Source organism: Pipistrellus hanaki, assembly GCF_964339955.1.
Source record: "Pipistrellus hanaki genome assembly, chromosome: 11".
NCBI classification, from domain to species: Eukaryota; Metazoa; Chordata; class Mammalia; order Chiroptera; family Vespertilionidae; genus Pipistrellus; species Pipistrellus hanaki.
In genome coordinates this window covers 65,978,147-66,004,239 of record NC_140513.1, presented here as the reverse complement: position 1 = coordinate 66,004,239, position 26,093 = coordinate 65,978,147, and the positions used below count along the sequence as shown (strand labels likewise).

General features: G+C 53.8%; 1 protein-coding gene across 4 annotated transcripts in view; it reads right to left on the bottom strand.

Moving 5' to 3' along the window:
- The window catches only part of PTCH1 (patched 1), a 258,590-nt gene that overhangs the window by 58,346 nt on the left and 174,151 nt on the right, over window positions 1-26,093 (bottom strand). For 2 of the 4 annotated variants that reach the window (XM_084898941.1, XM_084898942.1), the window contains exons 1-2: window positions 11,884-13,610; window positions 10,208-10,400 (exon numbers count right to left, since the gene is read on the bottom strand). In XM_084898941.1, the coding sequence (XP_084755067.1) occupies window positions 10,208-10,400; window positions 11,884-12,075 (385 nt within the window). In that variant the 5' untranslated portion in view covers window positions 12,076-13,610. Of the gene's footprint in view, window positions 1-10,207; window positions 10,401-10,988; window positions 11,213-11,883; window positions 13,611-26,093 lie in introns of those variants that run through there. The other 2 variants (XM_084898943.1, XM_084898944.1) reach the window with 2 other exon arrangements.

The following is a 26,093-nucleotide window of genomic DNA, read 5'->3' as shown; positions in this document are numbered from 1 at the left end:
GTATCTGGGCTTACACACGGACCATTCACCAACCACAGGCTCTTCCAGACCCGGGGGGTGGGGAGGAAGCCGGCCTCTCCTCCACAGGCTGTGTTCCACGTCCCGCCTAGCTCACAGCGGACGGCAGGGTGCTGCTCCAGGATGCTGCTAGGAAGTCCACAGCTTCCTTACTATCAGCGCCTCCCCACACGTGGTTTAACATCCGACATACTTATCTGACCCAAAGCAGCACCGTTATCCACGCCACACCTCGCTCTCTCTGGCATCCCTATTCAAGCTGCTTTTCTCTGCCGCCCAGAGCATTCGTTCACGTGTGGTTCCAAACCTGGACTGTGCAGCCAGGACACCCCGGCAGGGCCACGGCGGCTCCCTGCAGAGCGGAGGGCGTACCGTACCCCTCCCTTGCTCCCCGCCCCCCACCTCCCTGTCTCCTTCGACAGGAGATAGACCACCCTGCTCATGGCACAGAGCGCTGTTTACATTGCAGCACTTGGCTGTGTAATACATCTGGCATTTTTGGGCAGGATTCCTGAGCGAGGGGCCAGAAACCCTTAAGCGATGACTGGGGTGGGGGTGGGGGATCATGCACATTGAGTTAACAAAGCCCACTTCCAGCTCCTCCTGCTGACGTCTGTCACACGTGTCACCGGCGACGGAAAGCTATCCTGCTGGATGAACTGGGAAAATCTGTTTGTTAATGACCCTGCCGAACAGTGAGAAGTCTCTGGCATGGAGACCCGCTCACACTGGCTCCCCCGTCCTAACCAGGGGATGTCTGGGGACCCACGTGCAGTGTGGCCTCTGCGGGCAGCTCACACCTGGGCTCCTGGGCTGGGATAAGGTCCTGACTCCACGTTATAAATCTCGCCGACAACAACCTTGTCATTCATTAGCAGGTACCTGACTGCCCACCAACGATACAGTTTCCCTAACACGTGACAGCTGTTTTTCCAACCAAACTGGAAACCCAAATATTACAAAACAGGCATGGTCCTGAGGCGGCCGAGGCCAGGATGCAGCTCCTAAAAACCTCCATGGCGGTCAGGCAGTATCTCAGGGGCAGCAATCTACTGTTCTGGAAGGCTAGTTCTTCCTGTGAGACAGAAGATACTAGTACACGCAGAAAGACAGACGTGGCAGTGTCAAGGAAAAAAAACAACGCCAAATCCAATTTAAGAGGAAAAATCCAGTTATTGCCCTAAAGCCGTGGTCGGCAAACTGTGGCTTTCGAGCCACATGCGGCTCTTTGGCCCCTTGAGTGTGGCTCTTCCACAAAATAGACACGGCCTGGGCGAGTCTATTTTGAAGAAGTGGCTTTAGAAGAAGTTAAAAGTTTAAAAAATTTGGCTCTCCAAAGAAATTTCAATCCGTGTCCTGTTGGTATTTGGCTCTGTGGACTCATGAGTTTGCCGACCACTGCCCGAAAGCCCCCCGATTCAGAGTGTGAAAGCAGAGAACAAGCAATCCAGTTATTCACATTTTGACCCCCGTGACTCCTGTGTGCAGTCCCTCCTCCAGAGCAAAGCCCTCCTCCCAGGACTCCATCGGACGCACCGTGGGACGCTGTGCAGTTGGCCAAAATGTGGGAGCGGAAGCCTGCCCTCCTCACCTCTGAGCCAGCTCCGTGCTCCCTGTGGCTGTGGCGGGGGCTCCACCAGGAAAGCGTGGCTCGGAATATGCGTGTGGACGTTCACTAACCATCTCAGAACCGCTGGGGGGCCGGGCTTCCCCGTTCCATACGGCACAGGAAGCGCAGGGGCCCGGGGCTGACGCCACACTCCACTGGCCAGTGGAGCCCACGTTTCCCTCGAAGTTCATAAAAATGCCAGCTGACAAGACCCCATTGGAGAGGACGGTCTTGGAAACCGCCCTCACCAAGGTCAGAGCCCCAGCGATGCACATGGCAGCCAGCTCTGCATCGAAGAGGCTGAAGCATGCAGAATTCCCTGCCAGTGTGGGACTGCCCGGACCTGCCACCCCTGCACACTTGAGCCTAGTCCCTCCTGAGCTCTGCTGGGAGGAAATGAGTTGGGCAGCTTAGGGGAAGGTGGGCAGAAGGGTGGGGAGGGAGAGGGAGAGAAGGGGGGACAGAGGTGAAGATGAGCCAAGGGACAGACGGGGAGGGGTAAGGGAGGAGGGAGCAAGGGGAAGGGGGTTCTGGGGGTCAGGGACGGGCCAAGGAGATAGTGTCACAGTAACAGAGTCATATGGGTATGACCATTATTTGGGGATGTTACACATAGCTGGACCTCTCTCAACCCCCCCCCCCCCCAAAAAAATATTGTCAAAATAGTGGTACATTAAAATACTATATTTTTGCAAAATGGCCTCTATTAAAATCTGCTCCCCAGCTGGGGTAAGGTCAATTGGGGGGGGGGGGGGGAGTCAATGGGAGGGATGGGGAGGAGATATATGTACTTCTATATGTAACACTTTAAACAATAAAATAAAAATTTTAAAATAGAAAAAAATTTAAAAAATCTGCTCCCCTTTAAAGTAATTTGAAGATATTTCCATACTAGCTTTAAAGCCAAAACAGACACACACACCAGGTTTAAAATCACACACACACTCACCATCACACCTACCCGCCCCAGAACAGACTACACTCCCCAGCGGCTCCATCTGGGCAGCCCGCTGCCCCCCAACAAAATGGGGCAGCCCCACCAGCAGCCCTTCTCCTGCGCTGTGAGCCCCCCAACACGAGAAGGGCTGACAAGTTACAGCTCGGCCTGGGTGGACAGAGCTCTGGGGTCACAGGGAGGTCAGCTTTGAAGGAGAAAGCCCAATGAAATATAAACATGGCATTGTGGAAACCAGACAAATCTCCCATAGCCTGTCCAGCCAGCGTTAATCTAGCCATCAGCTGTGGCGCATAATCCAAACAAACGGATCCGGCAGTTCGTACATCTGGAAGCTGTCATCCTCGGGGGCCTCCAAGTGGCGCTACATGCCTCTGAAACACCCCTTCGCCCGCCCGCCCGCCCGCTCGGCTTCTAACCTTGTTGGAGGTGAGGAGAGGCAGGCAGGAGAGGCGGGGAGAGGAGAGAGGCAGGACTCCCAGAGCCAGCTGCCCTGGGAGAAGGCACCTGAGGCTATCTGCCACTTTTTAAATTTTTTTTATTTTGAGTTTTTACAGAGAGAAAGGTAGAGAGATAGAGAGCTAGAAATGTCGATGAGAGAGAAACATCCACCAGCTGCCTCTTGCACACCCCCTACCGGGGATGTGCCCGCAACCAACGTACATGCCCCTGACCGGAATCGAACCCGGGACCTTTCAGTCCCCAGACCGACGCTCTACCACTGAGCCAAACCGGTTTCGGCATATCTGCTACTTTTACATCCATTATTGTTTTAAGCACTTTTCTCCAGCTAGGAAAGAAACACCACAACTGCTTCTACCTGTGTGTGCGCGCCCACGATTGGAATTAATCAGTAAACACGTTCTCAGTTTGTAAACGTGCTCAGGGAAGCGAGCAGAGAGGCAGCGCGATGCCTTCTGTCTTTCTGTCCACTGTGAGGTGCACCTACAGGGCCAGCCCCGTGGCCAGAAACTGGGTGATTGCCAGGGGGGGGCCGGTGAACGTGGAACCCCTCCCGCCGCATCCTGGCGGGCTCAGTCCCTCTGGCCGGGCTGCGGACAGCACCTGGGCGGCGAGGTCTGCGACAGGAACATCTGGGGAGCTAGACCACCAACGCGCTCATCATGTGCCCCGTGGACTTCCGGGGGAAAGGATGCTGATTCAATGTGAACAGAATCCAGAGGCGTCTTTCCTTGCTTTTTACAAAGTCACCTCCGTACCAAAACCCTTCAGCCTGCTGGAGCTGAAATGCAACGAGGTCTCGCGGGCAACATTAAGTCCCCTGAGGAAAAGGTGCTTGAATGCACATTTCTTTCCTCTGCCCTACCCCCAACTTGTCATGGTGTTTATTTGACGTTTAATGCAATCGAAGAAAACACAGGAATTTTAAATAAGCATGAAAAACCTTAGCTACCTGGGCCAGTAAGTGTGGGGATGGCAGAGTAGCTTACAAAATAGAATTCCTGCATATGGCAGGTCCCTGCATTTGCAGTTGCAGTTCCATCATAATAAAAGCCTTCCGTCTGCAAAGCATGGCTCTTCCCATTGGAATCTGTTATCTAAACCAGCGGTTCTAAATCAGGGTGATATTGTGCATCGCCCCCCTCCCCCCCCCCCCACACACACTCTCCAATGATTAGAAATAATTTTGGTTATCACACTAGGAGGGTGCGGCTGCATGTGGATGGATGCTGCTACAAGGCACAGGGAGGCCCCACGAGAGGGAATTAAGCAGCCCGAAAGGTCAGCAGTGAGAAGCCTCGTGCTAAGCGGAAAGGACAGCGAGGCTCAGTTATCTCCTACAACTGCCAAGAACACGGAAGGCAGAATGCTAGCACGGACATATGAACTCAAGAGCACTCATAAACCTCAAGCAGCCTTTTAAAAAATTCTCTCTTAAAAAAAATAAATCAATCAATCAAAGCTATTCCTCCCTTGATGCTGGCCTCCGGAGATGTTAATAAACACAAATGGATTCATTTCAAGTTTGTTCCCTTTTGTGGTAAAGAAAGCTAGGGGCTGGGCAAGCGTTGAGGAAAAAACCAAGATGTTCAAACACGTAAATGGACGTTCTGTCACCGGATTCTGTCACCGGGACATCGCGACAGCAAACTTGGGTCTGAGAGAAGGTTGGCGTGGAGGGGCCCAATCTTAAGGGAGAGAGGAGGATAAAAGTGCTAAGTGAAAACGAAAGACAACGGAGAAATGGGCAAGACTAAAAAGAAAGCATTTTCCTTCCGTGCCCACAAGGGTGAGATCCAGGTGAAGTGCCCTGGTACCAGGGAGGGCAGCGGAGGGCCAAAATGCTAGTGCAAATCCTAAGACAGGCAGAGATGGGGGGGGGGCAGCCTCCCCACCAAAGCCCTACACACATCGGAGACCTTCCCGCCAGGAGGCTGGGCCTTCGTCCTTCCGGCTCCCACCTCCTGAAGCTCCCGCCAAAGCCAGCACTGGCAGTTCTCTCGGAGGCCACACCTCTGACCCCTGAGCCTCTGCCCCTGCTGTTCCTTCAGCCTGGGATGCCCCATGACCCCCATCTCTCCGACCCCTAGGCTTGTCTCAGGCCCCCCTCAGGCTGTCCTGCCAACTTGCCGCTGGTCTGTATGCCCGCTGGGGTGGTACCTTGAGGATAGGGGCTGTGTTCTTTAGAGCTTCATGCAGTGCCCAGAGCAGAGCAAGCACTGAGAATACATGCTCAGTGCATGTTTTTACTTCTGAATAGCAATTAGCCTCTCCCTGGCCCTGCTGGCGTGTGTTTGCATAACAGCAGATGCCCACTATATCATTCCACATATTCTGCTTCGTTGGTGGTGTTAATCCTCCCCCGAGGATATTTTTCCTCATTGATTGTTAGAGTGGAAGGAAAGGGGAGAGACAGAGGGAGATAAACGTTGGTGTGAGAGAGACACATCAATGTGTTGCTGGGGACTGAGCCTTCAACTAAGGTACATGCCCTTGACCAGAATCGAACCCACAACCCTTCAGTCTGCGGAGCGATGCTCTAACCACTGAGCAAACCAGCCAGGGCTCCACATATTCTAAACTTCAGAACTCCATTCACAAGTCTAGATTTGACATTTTTTACTTGACCTAAGGTTAAAGCTAACATCTAATGTATACTGACATTTTCTTAAAAGGCAATCGTTATATGAATATTTAAATAACAGAATCAAATTCTCAACACCAATGCCATGAAAGAAATGAGGCACCTTCCTTATCTAGCGTACACTGGTCTGCACATAGCAGCCAATGTATGACACTGCTTTTTTAAAAGCCACATCTTCCCAGCATGCTAAACAAGGCATGAAAGTGAAATCAAAGGAGACCTTTAATTTTCTGGCTACGTTAAAAAGATAATATTATCTTGGCAGCTTTATGAATGCACGTAGTAAGTCTCTGTGCACACACAAACACAGAGGCAAGCAGTGATCTATCATCCCTCCCTCCCTCTCTCTCTCTCTCTCTCTCTCCCTCCACCCCCCCCCCCCCGCCCCTCTCTGTTATCCATATACAGGGGAGGGCAAAGTAGGTTTGAATTCAACCACCTAGGAGAAAGTGGGGCTGACCCAAGCAGGTCACTGAAACTTAGCTTTGCTTACTGATTTCCAAAGACTACAGGAATGTGTAAACAATGAAGCAATTTGAGCACTTACAAGACTGTATCTAAGGGTGCTGTGCCATTGACATTATTTTGAATTAATGAAGCTATTATAATACTCATAACCTGCACATCTTTTTCTATATGAACAATTGTAAACTCACTTTTGCCCACGTTTTGTTTTACATGTATGCATTTGTACGTAGACATACAAATGCCTCCAGATGCCGGTCGGTGGGTATGCATCTGTGTATATACATGGTTTGTTTGTTTTTTAATCACAGAAAAAATAGCGTTTTCCAAACTGTCCCTCAGCATTCCTCTCCCCCTAAAATCTCTTATGCTTTCTTTCCTTCTGTTGCTTTTTAGCCATAGAAACACACAGCGCCCATCACCTGGTTTATTTCGTGTAGTAGCCAGCACCCTGTGTGTACCCAGGACGTTTACAGTTCCTATTAAGAATAGGAACTAAGAATAGGAACACCATCTAACAGACTTCTTTGCTGACAGTACAAAGAATGTAAGAGATTCAAGTGCAAAATTAACTTCAATTCTGAGTCTGCTACTCATTTTAATTCACTGCCGCGTAAGCAGCAAAGGGTCCCACCACTTACTACCTCACACTCAAGACCTCTACTTTGAATTTATTTTTTATTTTTATTTTTTAAAAATATATATTTTATTGATTTTTTACAGAGAGGAAGGGAGAGGGATAGAGATCTAGAAACATCGATAAGAGAGGAACATCGACCAGCTGCCTCCTGCACACCCCCTACTGGGGATGTGCCCACAACCAATGTACATGCCCTTGACCGGAATCGAACCCGGGACCTCTCAGTCTGCAGGCCGACGCTCTAGTCTATCCACTGAGCCAAACCGGTTTCGGCTCTACTTTGAATTTAAATTAGGGTTACAAAATGGTATGTGGCCTCCCAGGTTGGGTTTACTTGCATTTATCCAACGGTTGCTTCCTCTCCAGGGAAAAATCTAGCACACAGCTTATGAGTGAATGAATGGCAGATCGAGGTGAAGGCTACAGAGACCAAGGTGACTTAAGTCAGTGATTTCCATCAGGTGTGCCACAAGAATTTTTAAAACGTGTAATACCTGACTGTTTAGTCAGGGGCACTGACCTCTCTTCCCTTAGATTGTCAAATAAAAATAAATGACAACAGCTGTCCGGTGTGAATGCCCTGTCTTGAACCATAAACATATAGGTCATATAATAGAGTTGCATCTTATTGGTCACGTCACATAATAAGGTCGTGTCTGACCGGTTAATTCTTGATACTAGAAATCCTATATACAAGTATAGGCACCTGGTTTTTTCAAAAGTCACTTTGGAGCCTAAAAAAGGGTAGGTAATTACTATATATACACACATATATAGTCAGATCGGCAAAAAAAAAAAAAAAAAAAAAAAAAAAAAAAAAAAAAAAAAGATTTTCTGGTGTGCTGCATAATTTTCATTAGTTTATGAGATGAAAAAGGTTGAAAATGGCTGACTCAAGTCATTAGTAGGCAAAGTGGTCATGGTGACATGGAGGATCCATAGTTTCTCAGATAAAAAGGACAATAATCCAGCTATTATATATAAAAGAATTACATAAACTATCATATCACAACAATAAATATAACAAGTAACTACTTCATTGAGTTGTAAGGCATGTGATAAAAATAAATGGTGATGGTAGCAGCTCAACAAGTGATAGTACTGAGTAGATAACCAGTGAGCCGCACTGAAACCGCGGAAGCAGAAACGGGAAGGCAAACAGCTCGAGGCCACAGGGAGGCCACGGAGTTCCCCTCAGGTGTGCCAGTCCCTGAGGCTCCGGGGGCAGCGCCAACGCCTGCTGCTCCTTCCAGGAACTGAATGAGAAGTGGAATGCAGAAACATCGCTGCTTCTAGAAACACACAATGTTACAAAAATAAAACCACATCACTCCTCTTTAAACCTATTAAAGGCCTATCGAAAAGTCATCCTCAAAACAACAAAAAGTGACCTTTTGTCACCAAAAAACCAGCACATTTTTTGGCGCCCTTGGTGGGTGGGGTATGAACATGTGACAGAGCTGGGGACCCCCTCTGTCCATCTCCATCCCCCGCTTTGTCCCAGAACCTAGGGCAGCTCCCCACAGCCCAGCCAATCACAGTTCCAAACTACAGCCCTGGGGCCCAGGACCACCTGAGCCATCGCACCCAGTGGGGGTGCCAGGTGGGGGAGCTGCTTCTGCCATCTGTCCACTCAGGCTGGGCCTTTGCCTGACCCCTTTTCTGAGTTCCCTCCCTCATCCTCCCTCCCTCCAAGCCGCCTGAATTTGCCTCACCACCTCCATCAAAGCTTTTCCTTTTTTTTCACTGAACTTTCACACCCACTTCAACTGGGAGCTCACATTTAGTGCAAGTTCATTTAGCACTCGTGGTTGTAAATGGTGAGTTTGTGCTCAGGGAGGGTCTGGGAGGCTTCAGGGTCCCTGGCAGTGCCCAGCACGGTGCTAGGGGCGTCACAGACACTCGGAACATCCTAGGTGGTCAATAAAACACTCCTTCTGTCCCCCAATGACAGCGGAGTGCTGCACCCACCGAGGTAAATTACCCCGTGGATCCGATCCAAATCACACTTCTGTATTAATTACCAAGCTACTTAAGGCAGGAATGTTTCCTGGTCTTAATTATTTGAACTATTATTTTAATTGTCACTTCTCAGCTAGAGGCTCCACCATATGTTTGCTCAACACCAAAGGCTGGATCTTCACAAACAAGGCAACGTGAACAAAATTATCCTCCAAGGTTAGTTCTTCAGCAGCATTCTCAAAGGGAGGGAAGCATGCCTGTAACTCAGGCTTCCAAATGTTGTCCTTGGTAGCTTTCGCTAGGAATGCTCCACATAGTATTCTGGTTTGAAATATCTACCTAATTACCTCAACCCCTCCCTCCCATCCCATGGTGAGAGAGCCAAGGCCGTGTTAGGGGGTTCAAGTGTTTCCAAAGAGCAAGACTGTCCCTTTCCAAAAAAAAAAAAAACCCGAAAAGACAACCAACAGAACCACCACCCCCAACCCCCCAACAAAAAAAACCTGTATCACCAGAAGAATGTAAAATGTTTCCGGGATGGAGAGAGGGGTCTATTTTAAATTTACGACTGCTTAAAAAGGCTCCAAGACACCCCCCTCCCCGCCCCCCGCGCGCCCCAATGGAGGAATGCAGTGAAAAGACTGGCAGAACCCCTCGGAGAGCTCGGGGCCCTCCCTCCAGACCGGGTTCTTACACACATCTCTCCTTCCAGCCCGCAAACCGCCCGCCCCCGCCCCCGCCCCCGCCCCCGAGAACCGTTCCCCCTTAAAAGCCCCCGCCCGCCAGGAAACATTCATCTGCTCTGCAAACACGCGGCCCAGCCTGCGCTTTACAGTCTCTTTCCCAACTCCTTCCCCCACCGCCCCGCTTTTTTTATACCTTGAGACAAATGTTTTTTTCCCCCGGAGTTGAAAGCCGTCCAAAAACAGGACCACACACGCCGCCGCCTCCGCAGCCCGCGCCGCGCCCGCCCCCCCGCCCTCCCCTGCGCGGCGGCCGCCGGGGGCGCGCACTCCCTCCGGCCCGAGGGGTGGCCTCGCCCCGCGCGCCCCCGCCCGCCCCTCCGGCCGCGGTGGGTGGGGTGGGGAGGCGGGAGCCCGGGCCCGCGGCCAGGGGCGGAGGGGCCTGCCCGGGGCCGCCTCTCGGGGCGCGGCGGCGGCGGCGGGGCGGGCGGCGGGCCCCGCGCCCCCGGCGCGCAGTGGTCAGGCCCGCAGAGCCCCGCGCCCGCCGCCCGCCCCGCCGCACCGGCCCCGCGCGGGCCCCGAGCCGATCACAGCGCGGCCTTTGTCGGGCGGCCTGGCTCGGGGCCAGGCGCCCAAACAATCCGTCCCCCGGTGCGGCCCGGGCTTCCCCTCGCCGCCGGGCCCCGGGTGCGCGCCGGCGAATATCTTCATCAGGCGGGAGGGGGGAGGGCAGGGTCCGGGGGGCGGGCGCGCGCGCGGCGGCTCTTACCTTCCACCCAGAGCTCCTCCACGTTGGTCTCCAGATTGGCCGCCTTTAATCCCACAGCGAAGGCCCCGAATATGAGCAGGCCCACGACCAGGAACTTGCCGCAGTTTCTCTGGATGTAGCATCCCAGTTTAAACAAGAGTCTCTGGAACTTCGCTCGCAGCCACAGCGGCGCTCTCCGGCCGGTAGCCTTCCCCTGGGGACGGAGCAGAGGGAGGAGGGTGAGCCCGGAGCCGCGGACCCCGCGGGGGTGCCCTCGTGGCTGGAGCCCCCGCCCGCACGGGGGACGCGGCGTAAATCAGAGCCGGGCTGCAGCGTGGGAGCCGGACCTCGGCGGCAGCAGGGGCGCCACCACGCGTGGCCTGCGCGGCACCCCCTGTGCGCCGTGCGGCGCTGGCGGGGTTGGGGGTGTAAGAACCGGGGGAAGGGGAAGCTGAGGCAGAGAGAAATCCCTCAACACAGGCGATAGCCACGCCGGACCTGGTCAGGGAGAGGCGGCTTGATCCCTGCAAAGGAGCCCAACACTACAGAACCCGCAAAGCTGGGCTCCCATCCGCGCAGACCCTGCCCCACCCTCCCCCTTCCTTTGGGGGGTGCGCCTGGAGGGACGTGGGTTGGGGGCTTGGGGAGCAATGTGGTGCGGAGCCCCCGGGCTGACCCTCGCCGGCGCGGCAGGAGGGGGACACACGTGGTGAGCGCGGCCGGGCGCTCTCCGGACGCATTTCCATGGCGCTGGGAGACGCCTGTGAGCTGATGGGAAGCGGGGCAGCCATCTGCAACTTACAATGTCTGTGATCGGAAGAGGGCAGCCACAAGGATCTTTCCCTCCTCTCCCTCTCCTTCTCGGGAAACACAGAGAGCAGCGGAGTGCACAAGGGAAGGGCCCAGGCCCGGGGTCCCGCCCGGGCGCGGGCTGCTCGCGGCGGCGGCCGGGCTCCGGCGGGCCCCGGCCCGGGTGCTCGCCTTCCCCGGATTCCGCACATTTCAACGCGCCTTGTAAACACAATGAGCCCGGCCGCTCCGCGCACCCGGGCCGCGGATTTAAGGTGGCAGTTTGTTTACCACTTTCTCTTTCCCCCAAGGCTCTGAGAACTGGGGGGGAAACTGGGCATAAAAGAGGGGAGATGCCCTCTTCCAAAGATCGTTTTTAAAGGAGCTGAGATTTCACGCTCAACAAAAGCAAAGCCGGCTGCCAGAAAAGGAAACCACCTTTATTTCGGCTCCCTCCCCCCCCCCTTCTCTCCGCCTCTGTACTCCGCCTCCCCCTCCGAGAGGTTAAGAAATGTGGCAGCATTGCAGGGGTCTGGGCTGTAAATAGGGGCAGGAGCGCGGGAAGGGGGAGCTCCGAGGCCGGGGCCCCGGGCAGAGCCACGGCCGCCCTCAAGGTGGTCCACGGCGGGCCGCTTCCCAGGCTCCGGAAAGCACGCGGGAGGGCGGTGCACACACACACACACACACACACACACACACACTCACGCGGGCGCGCGCGCGCAGACACACACACCCTCCACCCCCCCTGCGGACCTCAGACAGCCTTTCCTCCCCGGATCGGAGGGAGGGTTTGAATTTTTCAATCCCCGCTCGTCTGCCGCTTTTCCGGGAGGAGTGTGTGTGGCCGGGCGGACCCGCCGAGGAGGAGGAGGGCTGAGAGTGGGAGGAGAGGAGAGTCGGAAATGCACCTTGGAAATCTGCTCCAGAGCGAAGGCGGCGTCGCAGTAGCTGGGCCGGTGCAGATAGTCCCGGTCCGCCGCGGCGTGGCGGCGCGGACCCCCGGTTCGCCTGCGCCTCCCGCCTCCGGCCGGCCGGCCCGGGGCCCCGGCGCCGCCGCCGCCGAGATCCTGGGGCTCCGCGGCGCTACCAGCCGAGGCCATGTTGCCGCCGCCGCCGCGGGACCCGCGGCTTCCCGGGCCGCCCGGCGCGCTGCCGCCGCCGCCGCGGGCTCCCGGCGCGCCCCGGCGCTGGGCCGGCGAGGACGCCTCTGGCCGCCGGCTGCTCGCCCTGGGGCTCCGGCTGACAGACCTGATCCCGCTGCTGCCGCTGGCGCTGCTCACACGGCGGGCGCTGCTGCCGCTGCGGCCGCGGCCGCTGCCGGGGAGTCAGACCCTGCGCCTTCCATTGCCACATTGCGCGGGAGTCCCGAGGTCTCTGCGGCCGCCGCTGCCCACATCCAGGTCCCGGGGAGGCGAGAGCCGGCGCGCCGAGCCGGCCGGTCTTCCGGGCGCTCGCGTGGCGCTCCTCGCGGTCCCCGACTCCCCCTGCCCGCCCCCCGCCCCGCGCCGCGACCCCTTCACTGCAGAGCGCGCCCGCGAGTCCCCGCCGCTCCCGCCGGCCTCGCCGGCTCCCTCGGCGCCTCCCGAGTCGCCCGAGCGGCCGCGGAGGGCGAGCGCAGAGCCGCCGCCGCCGGGTCGGTGGGTGCCCGGAGGGTCTCAGCGCTGCCGGGCAGGGGCCGCCGCCGCCGCCGCTGCTCCCACGGCTGCCGCTGCCGCTGCTGCTGGCGGCTCCTGATGCTGCTGCTCGGGCTGCTCGGGCTCTGGCTGCTGGGTTCGCGGTGGCTGCTCGATCCCGGACACTGCTTTCTTGTGCTCCTCGCCGACCCCCTGGACCATTCTGCCCCCGCGCAGCGCGCCTCTCTCGCTCCCGGGACCTGGGGACTCCGCTCTGTGTGTGTGCAGCGGGCAGCGGCCGCAGCAGCTCCTTGATTCAATAGATGAGATGGAAGAAGAAAAAAAAGAACTCTCTCCATTTGGAGAAAGAGGAGGAGGGGAGGGGGTGGAGGGGGAGCGAGCGAGCGAAAGAGAAAAAGGCTGGAGCTCCCGCCCCTGGGGCTGTCAGATGGCTTGGGTTTCTGCGACGCGATTGGCTCGCGGAGGGCAGAAATTACTCAGCAAACATGACTATTATTAGCTGCTTAGCAACAGCTCACCAAAGTAGAGAGACCACCCAGGTAGGCAACCCCAGTGTGTGCATCCCGGCTTCGGGGGGAGCCGCCGAGAGCGCCAACGTTCTCGCATGCAATACTTCCATTAAGGAATTGCCCCCCCCCTTTCTTTTTTATTCCTTTTCTTTTCAACAGTATCTTCTTTTTGTGGAGGCCTTTTGAGCGCGCGCACACTCTCACACACAAACACCCACGGACATTTGCCTCGCGATAGACGCGGGGGGAAATGTAATATTTTTTTAAGCGCTTAAACAATTTCTGAAATTCCTCAAAGAAAACCCTTTCAGAGGCACCTTGGCCTCAAGCTGCAGCAAATACTGGGAGGTCCGGCTTGAATTCCCAGGCCTGCACCAATAATGACAGGGTGGTGGATAGTACACCAGTGTGTGCCAGATTCCCCCCCCCCTCTCTTTTCTTTTATAACTAAAGAGAAGATTTAGACTCTCGCAGGGAACAACGCCTAACATTAAGATAAACAAAATGGAAAGTTAAAGAGGAAAGTAAAGACTTTGGAAAAAGAAACCCTCTCTTAAAATCCATTCCCTCGCCCCCTCCCCTTCTAAAATCACCCCCCCCCCAAAAAAAAAAAAAAAAAAAAACCACGGCAGCACAGTCCGGGTTTGAAAGAAGCCAAAGCATTCTCATGGAGAAAGAGGTGTTTTTATTTGAATATTTAATGTGACATATTTTTTTAAAAAAAGAAAAAAGAAAGAACAGAATCCTTTTAACAATCCAGAGAAACGGAATTGTTTCCTTGAGGAAGTTTTCCTATTTTGGATTTAGACACCCTACCCCCCCCCCCCCCCGCTTTTTTAAATTAATTTCATGTCCTTATTTAAAGTCTGTTTTCAACTTTTTCCCCCAAAAAACTGGTACGCATCCTGTTATATTTAATAATAGCGTGACGATGTAGGGGACAATAAAGGCTTTGATGTTGGATTCATTTGAAACAAATTGTGGGCTGATTGCGAGGGCTCGTGGGATACTGCGGCCAGCGTCTCCGGGGCTCCGGGGGCTCTGCTTCCCGTTGGGGAAGAAAACACGCCACTCTGAGTCAAAGCGAACTGTTCACACAGCTCCCCTTTTAATTTAAACATCATTTTTGGACAGGAGGATTTGTTTTTCTTACGTTTGCAAGTTAAGTTCCTCCCTGCGATAGGGTCCAGACCCCCAAACCCTCGATTCTGCCTCATTTTAATATTTGTTTCTTCCTTTTTAGAAACGGCGTTGAACCGCAGAGGGACCCGCGGCAAAAAGAAGGCGACCGCAGCCGTGAAATGGGGCCGTGTGGCTTTAAGATGCACACGGTGTGTGTTCATTGAAAAAAAAAAAAAAAAAAACGAAGAAAGGAAAGAAAGAAACCCAGATGGAGAAAGGGGGAGGAGCCGGGGGAAGGGCGGAGCTCGCGCGGCCACGTGACCGGGGCCGGCGGCGCGCGCCCGGCCGCCGGGAGGTCTCCTGCGCGCGCGCGCGCCCCCGAGTGCACGCGCCCGGGCTCCCGGCCTCCCCGCGCGCCCGGCCGGAGCAGGGAGGGAAGCCGGGGCGCTGGGCTCTCCCCGCGGCGGGCTCCACTTCCCAAGCCGCCTCCCCGGAGCCCAGGCGAGGCGCGCCCCCGCCGGCGCGGACAGACGTGCCGGACGCGCCGTAGTACATTCCTGGGGGCGGTCCGGCCCCCTGACGTCGCCCAATGCCCGCCCGGCTTCCCCGCGGCCAGCCAATGGCTAAGCGCGCGGGGCCCCTTTCCATTCACCCGCCCCGCGGCCGCGGCCGCAGAGGGACTGCAGCGCTGCCAACCGGCCACCGGGTGGGCCCACGCGGCTCCCGTGGGGGGCCTGTCGGCTAGCCCTCTCCGCCCTCTTCAGAGGTCCCCCTCCCTCCTTTCCCTCTCCCTTCTTCTTTCCTCTCCTTCTCCACCTCCCCTGTGCTCTCTCCTTCCTGCCCAGCCTCACTGCATTCCCTCCAGCTTTTTCTGCTTCCTGCTCTCCCTGGGAGATCCTGCCCCCTGGGTCTCGAACCGGCATAACGTTTGCGGTTCGCCGGGCCGGGTAGAGTGACCTATAGAATAAAGCAAAGAGGAAAAAGTCGGGGGGATTCACGGGATCAGGAGGAGGACCGGAGGACCCGGACAGCGCGGAAATTCAAAAGTCAGAACTCCAAGGGAGCACGTGCTTTTGTGTGCTGTCCTGGGAAGGGCTGCTGAAATGCAGAAGGGAAGAGGAGCACTGTCCAATGAAAATGATACTTCGTACTTAATAAATAATATCGCGGGAGAATTGAGTTCGACCATAGCCAGTTCAATCTTTGTGCAAAAGTCTTTATTATGCTTGATAAATAGCAAACAGCAGGAAAGGTGATTTACTCAAGCTTTTCTTTCTTTCTTTCTTTTTACTGACTTGTTTTGCAGACGTGTCGTGCTTGTAGCTGAAAATCATTTTTTAAAAACTAGGTTTCCCCTAGTTTTCCATGCCAGTTTTTATATTTAAAGGTATGCTGCATGTAGCCAGACAGTTGCTGTGTTTGTCTTTTTCAAATTTCTTAACGTTTTAGGACCAAAATATTAGTTTTCCTACCAATCTTTTATTTTACAGCAATTTCAGTATGGCTGCTTGGATTGTGGATTCTAAAATGAAATTATAGGCTATGTGCCCATCATGGTTCCCCATTCCTCCCCGCAGGCAGCTGCACACCCTCCATCCTGGCTGCGGCTACCCGGGCACCATTTCAATGGCAAATTCCACTTGGGCTCATTTCCCTCGGTTTTACTTAATTCCTAAACGTTTTGAACATTGATCTCCGGGGTTTTCAGCGCCCTGCGCCCGCTCACCCGCTGTTTGATAGGTTAACTTTTCAGCATCTCAGACAATGGTCCCAGCCTGTAAATTCTACTACCCATTGGTTCCAGGGCACAATCCCCAGCCTGGGCTCTCACAAGCGCTATCTTAATCTCCCCACCCCCACCGCCTCTTCCCCTGTGGTCTGCTCTTTCTCATACACAGAGATGAATTACTTTGAGGATCTAATTGGCCTTGTTTCTGTAACGTTTTAAGAAAGGGAAGAGGAGCTAGTGTAAAAGCCTGCTCGACTTGGGTGGTCAGGGCTGTGGCTGCCCCCAATTTGCCTCATTGCTGATGCATGCGAGTGCGACATTCCCAGCGATAATGTTGTTCCTAACCAATCTGCCCTTATTTACATTTGTAAGCATTGTCGCCTTTAATATGCATGCCCTGTGCAGGGGACCGCTGCACCACACCGGGTGTGTTAACTTCAACTACCCACAAGGATTCCGGGGACCTGCAATGAGGTAGCTGGAGGAGCCAGGCCTACAAAAGAGTCTGCTGGGACAGTCTCTGAAACGGCTTTCCCCCTCCTGAGTTACCAAACAAGTGACAGCTCTGGGCCTTCTCAACCAGACGGACCTGCTGGCTCTCTCTGGAGCAGCAGTTTGCTGTTCTTTCTCCCCTTTCCTAGTAAAGTTCATCTCAGTGCATGAATGGCTATTTTGGTCTCTCCACCTCCATTCAAGTCTTCATTGGAGTCTGTCGTTTTCAGAACAGATTCCTTAAACTCTGAACATATTCACTCGTATCTTCTTTCTCTGCTCCCATACTCCATACATCCATGGCCACGCCACACACACACACATCTCAAAAAATGACATCCGATTATCCAAAAGGTGACACTGAGCTAACGCATCTGCCCTGTGTATGTGGGCATCCCAGTGGGGGCTGGACTTGGTGGAGTAATGGGGAACCAGAGTGAGATTAAACTATCCACTGGTTGCTCACATCCAACCAAATGGGTCTTTAAAATCTAATGTAACTTAACTCATTTTTGCAGAGCACAAATGAAGAGAGAAATGTGTCCTAGTAATTTGATCCTTGAGCGATGTTATAATTTTGTCTACCAATTTTAACACTCTTTTGCACAAATGCAAATGATTGCTAACATTACACCAGTGTTCTTGCAGAGAGGGTGAGATGGAGAGGAATTTGGGGTTGGATGTAATGTTCTATTTATGGGTGGAGCCTGCAGGGTGGGTCAGAGCCTGAGCAGTTCAGCAGGTGCCGTGATTAAGAGTTGAGTCTTGACTCAATTCAAGTCAGTATGCCACCAACCACCACATTTTCTTGGCTCCCTGAGAATGCCTTATTATTTTCTCATTGGCAGCTTTTGTATTTGCTAAAAAGGTGATGGTAGGAAATGAGTCTAAAAGATTTGGGGGGGTAGATTCAGCAGTCACAAAATAAAGAACCCCTAAGTATGTCTTCACTCCCCTGCGCCCTCCCATCTTCTGTTTCCTCTCCTGCACACACACACACACACACACACACACACACACACGCCCCTCAGAACTGGCGGAAAGGGAATAGCTCTAGCCAACTTGTCAAAATAATGCTGCTAATTACCCCTGATCTCCTTTAATGGGAAGCTGCGCCCAGTCCCACAAAGGAGTAAATGAGGGGTCTGCAGCACAGACCCAGGGGCACTGGCATTTTCTGAGCTGAGGGTTGGGGGTGGTGGCAGAGGGAGATGTCCTGAGAAGGCCCCAGAAATCTCCACATTTATTACTCCAGGTTCCAACACTCGCTTGAGCAGTGGAATTAGACTGTATGCAGTGCCAAAGCTCCTGGTATTCTCTTGCTGGCAATGTCAGTCACCAAGTGCAAAGAAAATGTTCAGAGCCTACAGTGAACTTGAAAGCAAGCATAGCCTGGAGCCTTATATTGATGTCCTCCCTTGTCTAAATACCTCCTGAGCCACATTACTTTAATGGATAGAGATGTATTCTGGAAACAGCCCCACTTTGAACGATTCTCCCTCCACCTCTCTCTTGCCTCATCCCTATCTCCCCATCTAATATATCTGTATCAGGGTCTGCCTTTGGCAGGAGGCACGCTGTTCATCTCAGTGATCTCTGCCATTGGGTCTTGCATGAAAAAGAAGCTGAGCAACATGATCCCTTTGACCCACTGCTGGAGCAACAAATTTATTAGAGATATAGGCATGAGAAATGAAAGGGAAGTAAAACAATTCCAGCTTATTGTGTGTCTTTCTTTCATACTGCTAATCCGGTTTACACATCACGCCTACATGTCTCAATAGGGCTTTATACACTGTGGCAGAGGCGGGAGAAAATAAAAGGTGTGTGTGTGTGTGTGTGTGTGTGTGAGAGAGAGAGAGAGAGAGAGAGAGAGAGAGAGAGAGAGAGAGGATAAACCAGGGAGAGAGAGAGAGAGAGAGAGAGAGAGAGAGAGAGAGGATAAACCAGGGAGACATATTTTAATCCACATTGATTTGGCTTGTCAGTTTTTCTATCTGTAGGAAGCTGAAAAGTTGAAGATGATTGGTAAAAAAAAAAAAAAAACAGAAATTATATACACTTCTTAGTGAGTCTGAAATGAAGGTTAATACCTCAGTTGAGAATGGGCCCATTGGTGTCCACCTGGATGCAACATTTTAATATAAAAAGATCTTGGGCTCAGAGGTGTTCTGCAGCCTGGCAGAAGGACGCTGGTGACAGCTGGAACACACACAGACTCACAATGGAAAGCCCCGTGTTTTACAGCATGGGTACACAATGCACCTGAGGCAACAATTTATCCTGAGGTGCCACCCAGAAATGATGTGACAGTAACAAAGGATGACACCAAAAAGCATTGTCTTTCTTTGTGGAGGCAATTAATTGCATGTTGAAGTGGGGAAGCCAAAAGGAGAAGAAATTGAACACACACAGAATGCTGAAAAGATACTATTGTAGCTGTTCAAGACCTCAGTTACCCAATTATGAAATATTTAGAGCCACCCATGTGGGTCTTTATATATTTCCCCTCCCCGGGGAGGAAGGGAGGATAAGTGGGAAAATAGTGCTTCTCTCTCCCACGTCTAGGAAAACAGAGGTCTCTGGGTGTCTTCCACGGGCAACATTCCCTATGGTTCTTCTTAGATGACAGGAGTTGAGATCTGGGAACTCTGGACTTACTGATCACCCACACACTGTCATTTTTACACATAAACTTAAATACCTGGAGACACAGCACATGTCACCCCAGAGGTGCAGTTCCTGGAGGTCCCGGGACCTTGCCTTGGCACCAGGTCTAGAGGAGTTTGAATGGGTCTGGCCCTCTCAGCGGCCACCCCCGGCCTCCCAGCGGCCCTCCTCTGTGAGGGCTGGCAGGCACCAGAACCCCGGGTTCTGTAGGTGATAAAGTCAACACACACCATCTCCTCCGCGCGGCCCCTTCGTGAACTCATAAAAGCCCCCCTGGCCCTTCTCCCACCAGCAGCGGCGGGGAGGGCGCCGTGTGAGCGCCAGGGCTTGGGGAGTGCCTCTCCCTCCAGCCCCGGGCCCCCCCGCAGGTCCCCGGCGGCTCCCCGGAGCCCGGGGCTCGGGCGGCGGGGCGCGCACTCAGCCCGCACCTCCCCGCGGCGCTGTCACTCCGCGCCCGCCCCGCCGCCCGCTCCGTCTGCACTCGCCGCGCAGTAGCCACCGCCGGGCTGCGGAGCGGAGGCCGAGGTGGCGACCCTTTCAAGCGTGCAAATGGGATCCCGACGACCCCCTCCGTGAGAATCCCCCTGCAGCCGGTCCCCGGGCGCCGCCGCCAGCCCCCTCCCCGCCCGCGGGGCCGCCGGGGGCGCAGGGGCCCGGAGTGCGAGGAGCGAGGCGGAGGCGCGGGGCGGCCACGGCTCCCGGCGGCGCAGCCCACCCAGCCCGCCGCCCGCCCGCCCGCCCGCCCGGCCCCGTCCCGCCGCGCGGGGCGCCGGGTCCGCAGCGCCGGTCCCGGGGCGGCGGCGGCTGCACTCACCATAGCCGGCCGTCAGCCCTGCCGGAGCGCGGTGCCGATGGCGCGGACGCGGGGCTTGGGCTTCACATCAATTCCTCTTGGCCCGGCGCCCCCCTTCTCGGGTCCTCCGCGCCTCCGTCTGCTCCCCGTCTTCCCCGGCTCCCCTCGCCCGGCCGCGGCGGGTCCCTTTGTCTCCCCCGCCGCGCTCTCCCGCGCCCCGGCCCGGGCGCTCTCCGCCGCCTCCGGGGCTACAAAGGGAGCGGGGAGAGGGAGCGCCCCGGCGCGCGGGGCCGCCGCAGGCTCTCGGCGGAGTGCGGCGCGGACTCACAATTACAAGCCTGTTTCTATTAAGCAGTTCCATGGCCCTCGGCGTGGGTGGTCCGCCGCGCCATAGGCAGGACCTGTCAGGGTCACGTGACGGATCCGAAAACTTTACCCCTTCACAATAAACTCAAGGAAAGCAAAGTAAACTCGGGGAACGTGCTATCAGCACAGCCCTCCTGGGTAAACAGCGCTGCCCTCCCGCCTTCCTGGGAGGCGCCCGGCGCGGCGAGCCCCGCGAGCCCCGGCCCCCTCCCCGCCCCCCGCGGCCGCGTCTGCGGGGGCCCCGCGCCGGGGCCTGGGCGGCCACCGCGCCTCTCCACCCCGTCCACCTCCGCCCCCCGCACGTCCTTTCTAACGTTCAGCCCCTGTCCCGGCCCCCGGGGAGGGGGGTGCCGGGGGAGCAGGGGCGCTCATCGCAGCATCCCCTGCGCTCTGGGCAACGCGGGGTGCCGGAGCCCGGCAGAGCCACCCCGCCGGTGGTGTCACGTCTCAAGCCCTTTCCTGCCCGGGTTCCCACGGAAGCTCTGAGAAGCTGGGAGCATTCCGGTCCACAGACCCGCAGGCTGACAGGGAGGCAGGGAGCCAGGGAAGCCGGCGATAACAAGAGCCTCCCCCGGGGAATGGTCAGGGCCCCGAGATGTGTGTGGATGCGTGTCCTCTCTGTCCGAGGTGCCTAGGCAGCCGCTACCGCTGCGGACACCAAGGTGGAGTCCCTTAGAAACCAAGATTGGTAGCTGGCCGAGGAGTCATTAATTGAGATTTGCACCCCTCCACCCCCCTCCAATTACTGTGGTTTTTGGGTTATGCCACCCAAATGCTCCCACCCACGTTGCCTTCCCAAATGAAGCAAGCCTGGGTGATCGGGTTAGCCGGAAGTGCTGTGGATCCGCGCAGACCCGGCTCAGCCTCTTGCCCTAAATGGAAAGGACCCTGTTTAACATTGTATCTGCTCAAACCTGCAGGCCAAACCGTTTCACACGGACAGGGGCTGTTCTAAACGGACCACGTTATGAATAAAAATGAATTACTGCTATGGGGGAGAGGTAAGGTAATGTATTGAAACTACCAGCTGTTAACTAGTTCGTCTTCCTTCCTTTGAAGCCAGCCTTTTCTCATCTATTCAGGGATGACTGTGTGATTGTGTGTGATTTTGTGTGTGTGTTGTTATTTAAAAACAACAACAGCAACAACTGTAGGTGTCACAACCTACCCCCCTCCCCCACCCCCCAAGATGGTATACCAGCCTTTCATTTGGCCATTTGAGTTTCCATAGTGTTTGTGTTTGAGACAAAGTAATTAAACAATGGAAATGCTGGCAGCCCTCTGAATTAGGCTGGTCCAAAAAAGTAATTTCATACCAATTTACTTTAAAAAACAGTCACAAATAGATATAACCTGAGCATGGATACTAATAGTCATACTAGTTGGAAAAACAAACCCAGCAATATCTCCCTCAAAAATACTACATTTAGTGTCATTTCAAAGGATTCAATTCATACCCTGCTATAAGCTTGGGTGGGGTGAGGAAGAAGGTATCAATACATTTCCAAATAGAACAGTCTAGAATGTAAAAGAGAAGAGGAGGTAAGAAAACAGAGAACTTAGCCAAAGACATTTAAATGGCCCACAACATAAAGATGCTCGTGTCTGGCAGGGAAAATTATCTTCTGCTCTCCCAGGTTCTTCTGGCCGGATTAATAAGCAAGTTAACAAGAAGCAGAATCGCAGGAGAAAAACAAATTAAAAGTTAATACTTGTTTACCATGTGTGCATGGGAGAGACCCAGGAACTCGGAGTAACCTGTCAAAATGGCGGAAGCCATCACTTTTAAACACCTCCTTCAACTACAGACAAAAGATGTTGGGGCTGGAGAGTCCGTTAGGAGGGGTGACCAGGAAAAGCCCAGCAGACAACACTGAGTTATGCGCGTCGCGGTGTGCGGATTAACTCATGCCTTCTCCGTCAGCAGTGAGAGCGGGCCAGGAGAGTGAGGGGAAACCTCCCAGGTGGGGGTTCCCCCAGAAGAGGACAGGTCCTTCACAAAGGGAACTCCTTGGCTTTTCGAGCTTCTCCCAGGTGTGCTGCTTCTTGGAGGTAACCAGCCTAACATGGTCCTCACCCAAAGAGACATCTTCTGTGGGAGCAGATGCTCTCTCCCTGGTTCTGTGGGGAAATTCCAGGAGAGCTCGTGGATCTTGTCCTAATCAACATGAGGCTGTCATACCAGCACACCTGGCTCCGTGCTCCTGGTGTGGCCAAGGCTGCACACTAGGGTCACCCAGGTGTGGTGGGACCAGAGGCTCAGTGCAGTTTGGAAGGGGAAGGCTTTTTTTTTAAATTTTTTTTTTTTTATTTATTTTTTTAACTCAGAATTACACACACAGAATCAAGTATAGGGCCTTGGAAGTGATGCCAAATTTCTGTTCGGGTTTGAGTCCGTTCTCTCCCAGAATCGAAGAAGGAGCCCACGGACAAAGTTGATAAGCACAGCCGCGTTCAGTGAGGGGTAGGCAGACTCCCCGCAGCAGGGAGGGCTGCCCACGAAGCTTCTTTCTCTCCGGTTCCAAAGTCTCTGTCCCTGAGGCCGTCCTGGGGAAGGTGCAGCTGGGTTCCAGGAGAGCCAAAGCAGGCCAAGTCCAGAGCTTCCCTTCCATGTTGCAGTCGGATGTAGTTCGGCATCCACGCTAATGGCAGTCCATTAGTCTACATGTGGAGCCCCACGTGGCCATGGCACATCCCCTGCCACAGGAGAGCAGGAGCCCAGTGCACCAGCGAGGAAGGAAGTGTGCTTCCTTGTCTAGGGGTGGAAAACTGTGTATGCTTTGCTGGCTTCTGATTGTTTGTTTGTTTGTTTGTTTGTTTTCCAAAGAATTCTGCCTTAACAACATGCTTACATTTTAAAGCTTATTTATCCAGCAGGTGAGCTCATGCACTCTTCTTTTCCTGCCCAGTTGGGTTGCCTTAGGAACTCCCGCCTAGCTGGGTCTAGTCTTCTCTGCCCAGCAGGGTTCAGTTCTAGGTCTTTTTGTCTGTCTTTGTGTTTTTTCTTAGAACATGGTATGGTCAGCAGGCTGCATTCTGCCCTCGTCTATAATGCTTCACTCCGCACCTCCCACCCCTACCCCCACCGGCTAAGGTCCTGTCCCTGACTGCCTGACACTATTCTATCTTCTCCAAAGGGGGTCTGTTTTGCCCAGACTTCGTGATCCCCAAGGACCACCAGGGAGCCGAGACCTATGCAATAAACAAAAGAGCCTCTTCCATGCTAGCATGGGCTCTGTCCCACTCACGCCAGCAGCATGGCGGATGAGAGGCCGAATTTCGCCGATCCCAGGGGTTTTACACCGGTGGTGATGTCACTGCTTTGGCTGACCATGATTGGTTGGCTGAGGGCTAGGGTCCAGTTACACAAAATGGAGGATAACTCCACCCTGCCCCACAGTGGAGTCTGGAGTTTATCCTCACCCTGCCCTGCCCTTTCAGGGTCATGCAGTATGGGTTCCTGTGTGAGTCTTCTGTCAAATCACCATCATTTATAGTGCAGAGCAAGAAGATCACAGCTATTTAGATGTGTGGCCTTGCATCCATTGGCTAAGACTGAGTGTGTTCCCATTCCATCATATTTCAGTCCAATGCTTTACAATTGGGAGCAAAGACAAGCTTGGTTTGAAGGTAAAATAGTCTGAGTTGGGCTGCAGTAGTGTAGCAAGTCAGTGAGAGAGAACCTTTGGTGCTGTAACCTAAAATGTCTGGAATGAGAACTCACTGGAAACATTCCCTCCCCAGAGCACCCTGTCCTTCTTTACCTTCCTCTGAAATCAGTCTCTGAAAGTGGTAGTGCTGCGCCCCTCTTCCCGCCACTCTTGGATGTTGGAAATGTTCAACCGTCAGGCGGGAGGTAGATGTTCTCAGCACACAGAGCCCCCTGTGTTGTCACCTCCTGGCATTTCTCAGAGGCTCCCCACCAGGGTGGGCTCTTCCTCATCAAACAGCTCCCTCCACCCTTTTAAAGTTGCTTATGCCTCGTCCCTTCCTGCAAACCAGCCCCAGTGCTTCCCAGCCTGATAACCCACTTGGCATGGAGGTGTCAGTGACTGACAAGGCTGGCACAAGAGCTCCGCTCTGGCCTCTCCAGTCTGATAAGCCAATTGGCATCAAGGTGCCAATGGCTGAGGACGCTACTAGATGATACATTTGCAAGTTAACTTGGACTTTTAGAGCCTCCTCAGAGGAATAATTCAAAAGTTGGAGGTTTTGGGCTCTGTGGAGGACCAGATGGAGACATTTGGGATATTGGTGGAAGGGACAATAGAGAGACCTTTTGAAACAGGTCTAAAAATAGACCATAAGAGCATCTTCAAACCTATTGATGGGCAAGGTCATCCCTGGCTCTGTTTGTCTTTCTAAATATCTGCTGTTATTTCAAATACAATTGTTAACCCCTGTTACACACACATTCTTCATTCCAGGGTTCTTTCTCTCTTCCCTGGCTCCCACACAAAGTGTGTGTGTAAGCACTTTCATCTGTCCCCTCCCCCACAGCAACCTCCAGCAACTGGAATGCTTCAGATGAATAACTGGAGGTTAAAAGACACGTTTGTCCACATTTGAGAAGCTTTCCACCTCTGGATAAATGCCACTCTTGCACGCAGTTCTTTGATACTGGATCAGACAGATCAAACTTTCATAAGGAGCAATGTCATTCAATGTAGGGATTCCAATTCTAAAATGACTACCTAGCTTCTCCCCTGCATCCTTCATCAGGAAGATAGGGCTTGGAGGACCAAGGGATAAGAAATATTTAAAGGTGATTACAATGGTGAAATGCGCTGAAACAGTAAGAGGAGAATTCTTTAATCAAGGAGAAGTAAAACAGGATTGAAGAAAAGAAGAGCATGAATAAAAAGCTTGAAAACCAAAAGAGTGAAGAACAACCTGGAAGATCATAAACCAGAGGCTCCAGGGGACCCAGGAGGCCCACGGAGGCAGTGCAATCTTCAAAGAGGGGGCTACAATTTCAGGACAAAAAGAAATAGGGAGAGTGGGAGAGACCTGTGGAACTCTTTTCCTCAAAACTTGAACCTTATGTCCTCTTGCAACTGATGTCCATGTGGGACTCCCTCTAAGAAGGCACAACTCCCATGTAGGAGACCTGCAGGGCAGCCTTGACACTGAAGCTTGAGGTAAGGATAAAAATGCTCCAGAAGAGTTAAGCTGTGGAGACAGTGTGGCCGGCTGGCTGGGGGTGACAGGGATGTGATGTGTCACAGCCAGGGGAAAGAGCTTATAGCCATCAAGCAGGTCAGAAAAATGACCACGAAGTTCTCACGGTACCGAAGAGGCTATGAGTGTAGTAAACATGAACCACAGCCTGTCTGAGAGAAGTGCTGCTTCACACAATGGGCATGGTTGCTACCCAGAATGCATCCTTCGTCTTGGTGCAGGTCCGTGGGAAGGTGCAGAACTGGCCTTCATTCACTTGAGCTGTGTGGTTACAAATTTGGAGGATTAGCCAAATTTCATTTCCACTCTGAGTGAAAGAGGCCAAGAGGCAAAGGCTCTGAGAGAGGGAGATTTTCGGGAGGAGGGTTGAGCTGTGAGGGGCTGAAACCGCCTGAGCCCTGTCCCCTTGCTGTGTTCAGGGGCCACTCAGCAGCTTGTTGGTGTCTGTGCAGATGGTGCCACTCCTGGTGTCTCCAGGCCCAGCCCTAGGAAGAGCGGGGCCGGAAAGGATGTGCTGTTCCCTACCGTGTTTCCCGGAAAATAAAACATCCTCCGAAAATAAGACCTACTTACAGGTTTCCTTCTGAGTGAAATATAAGGCATCTCCCCGAAAATAAGGCCC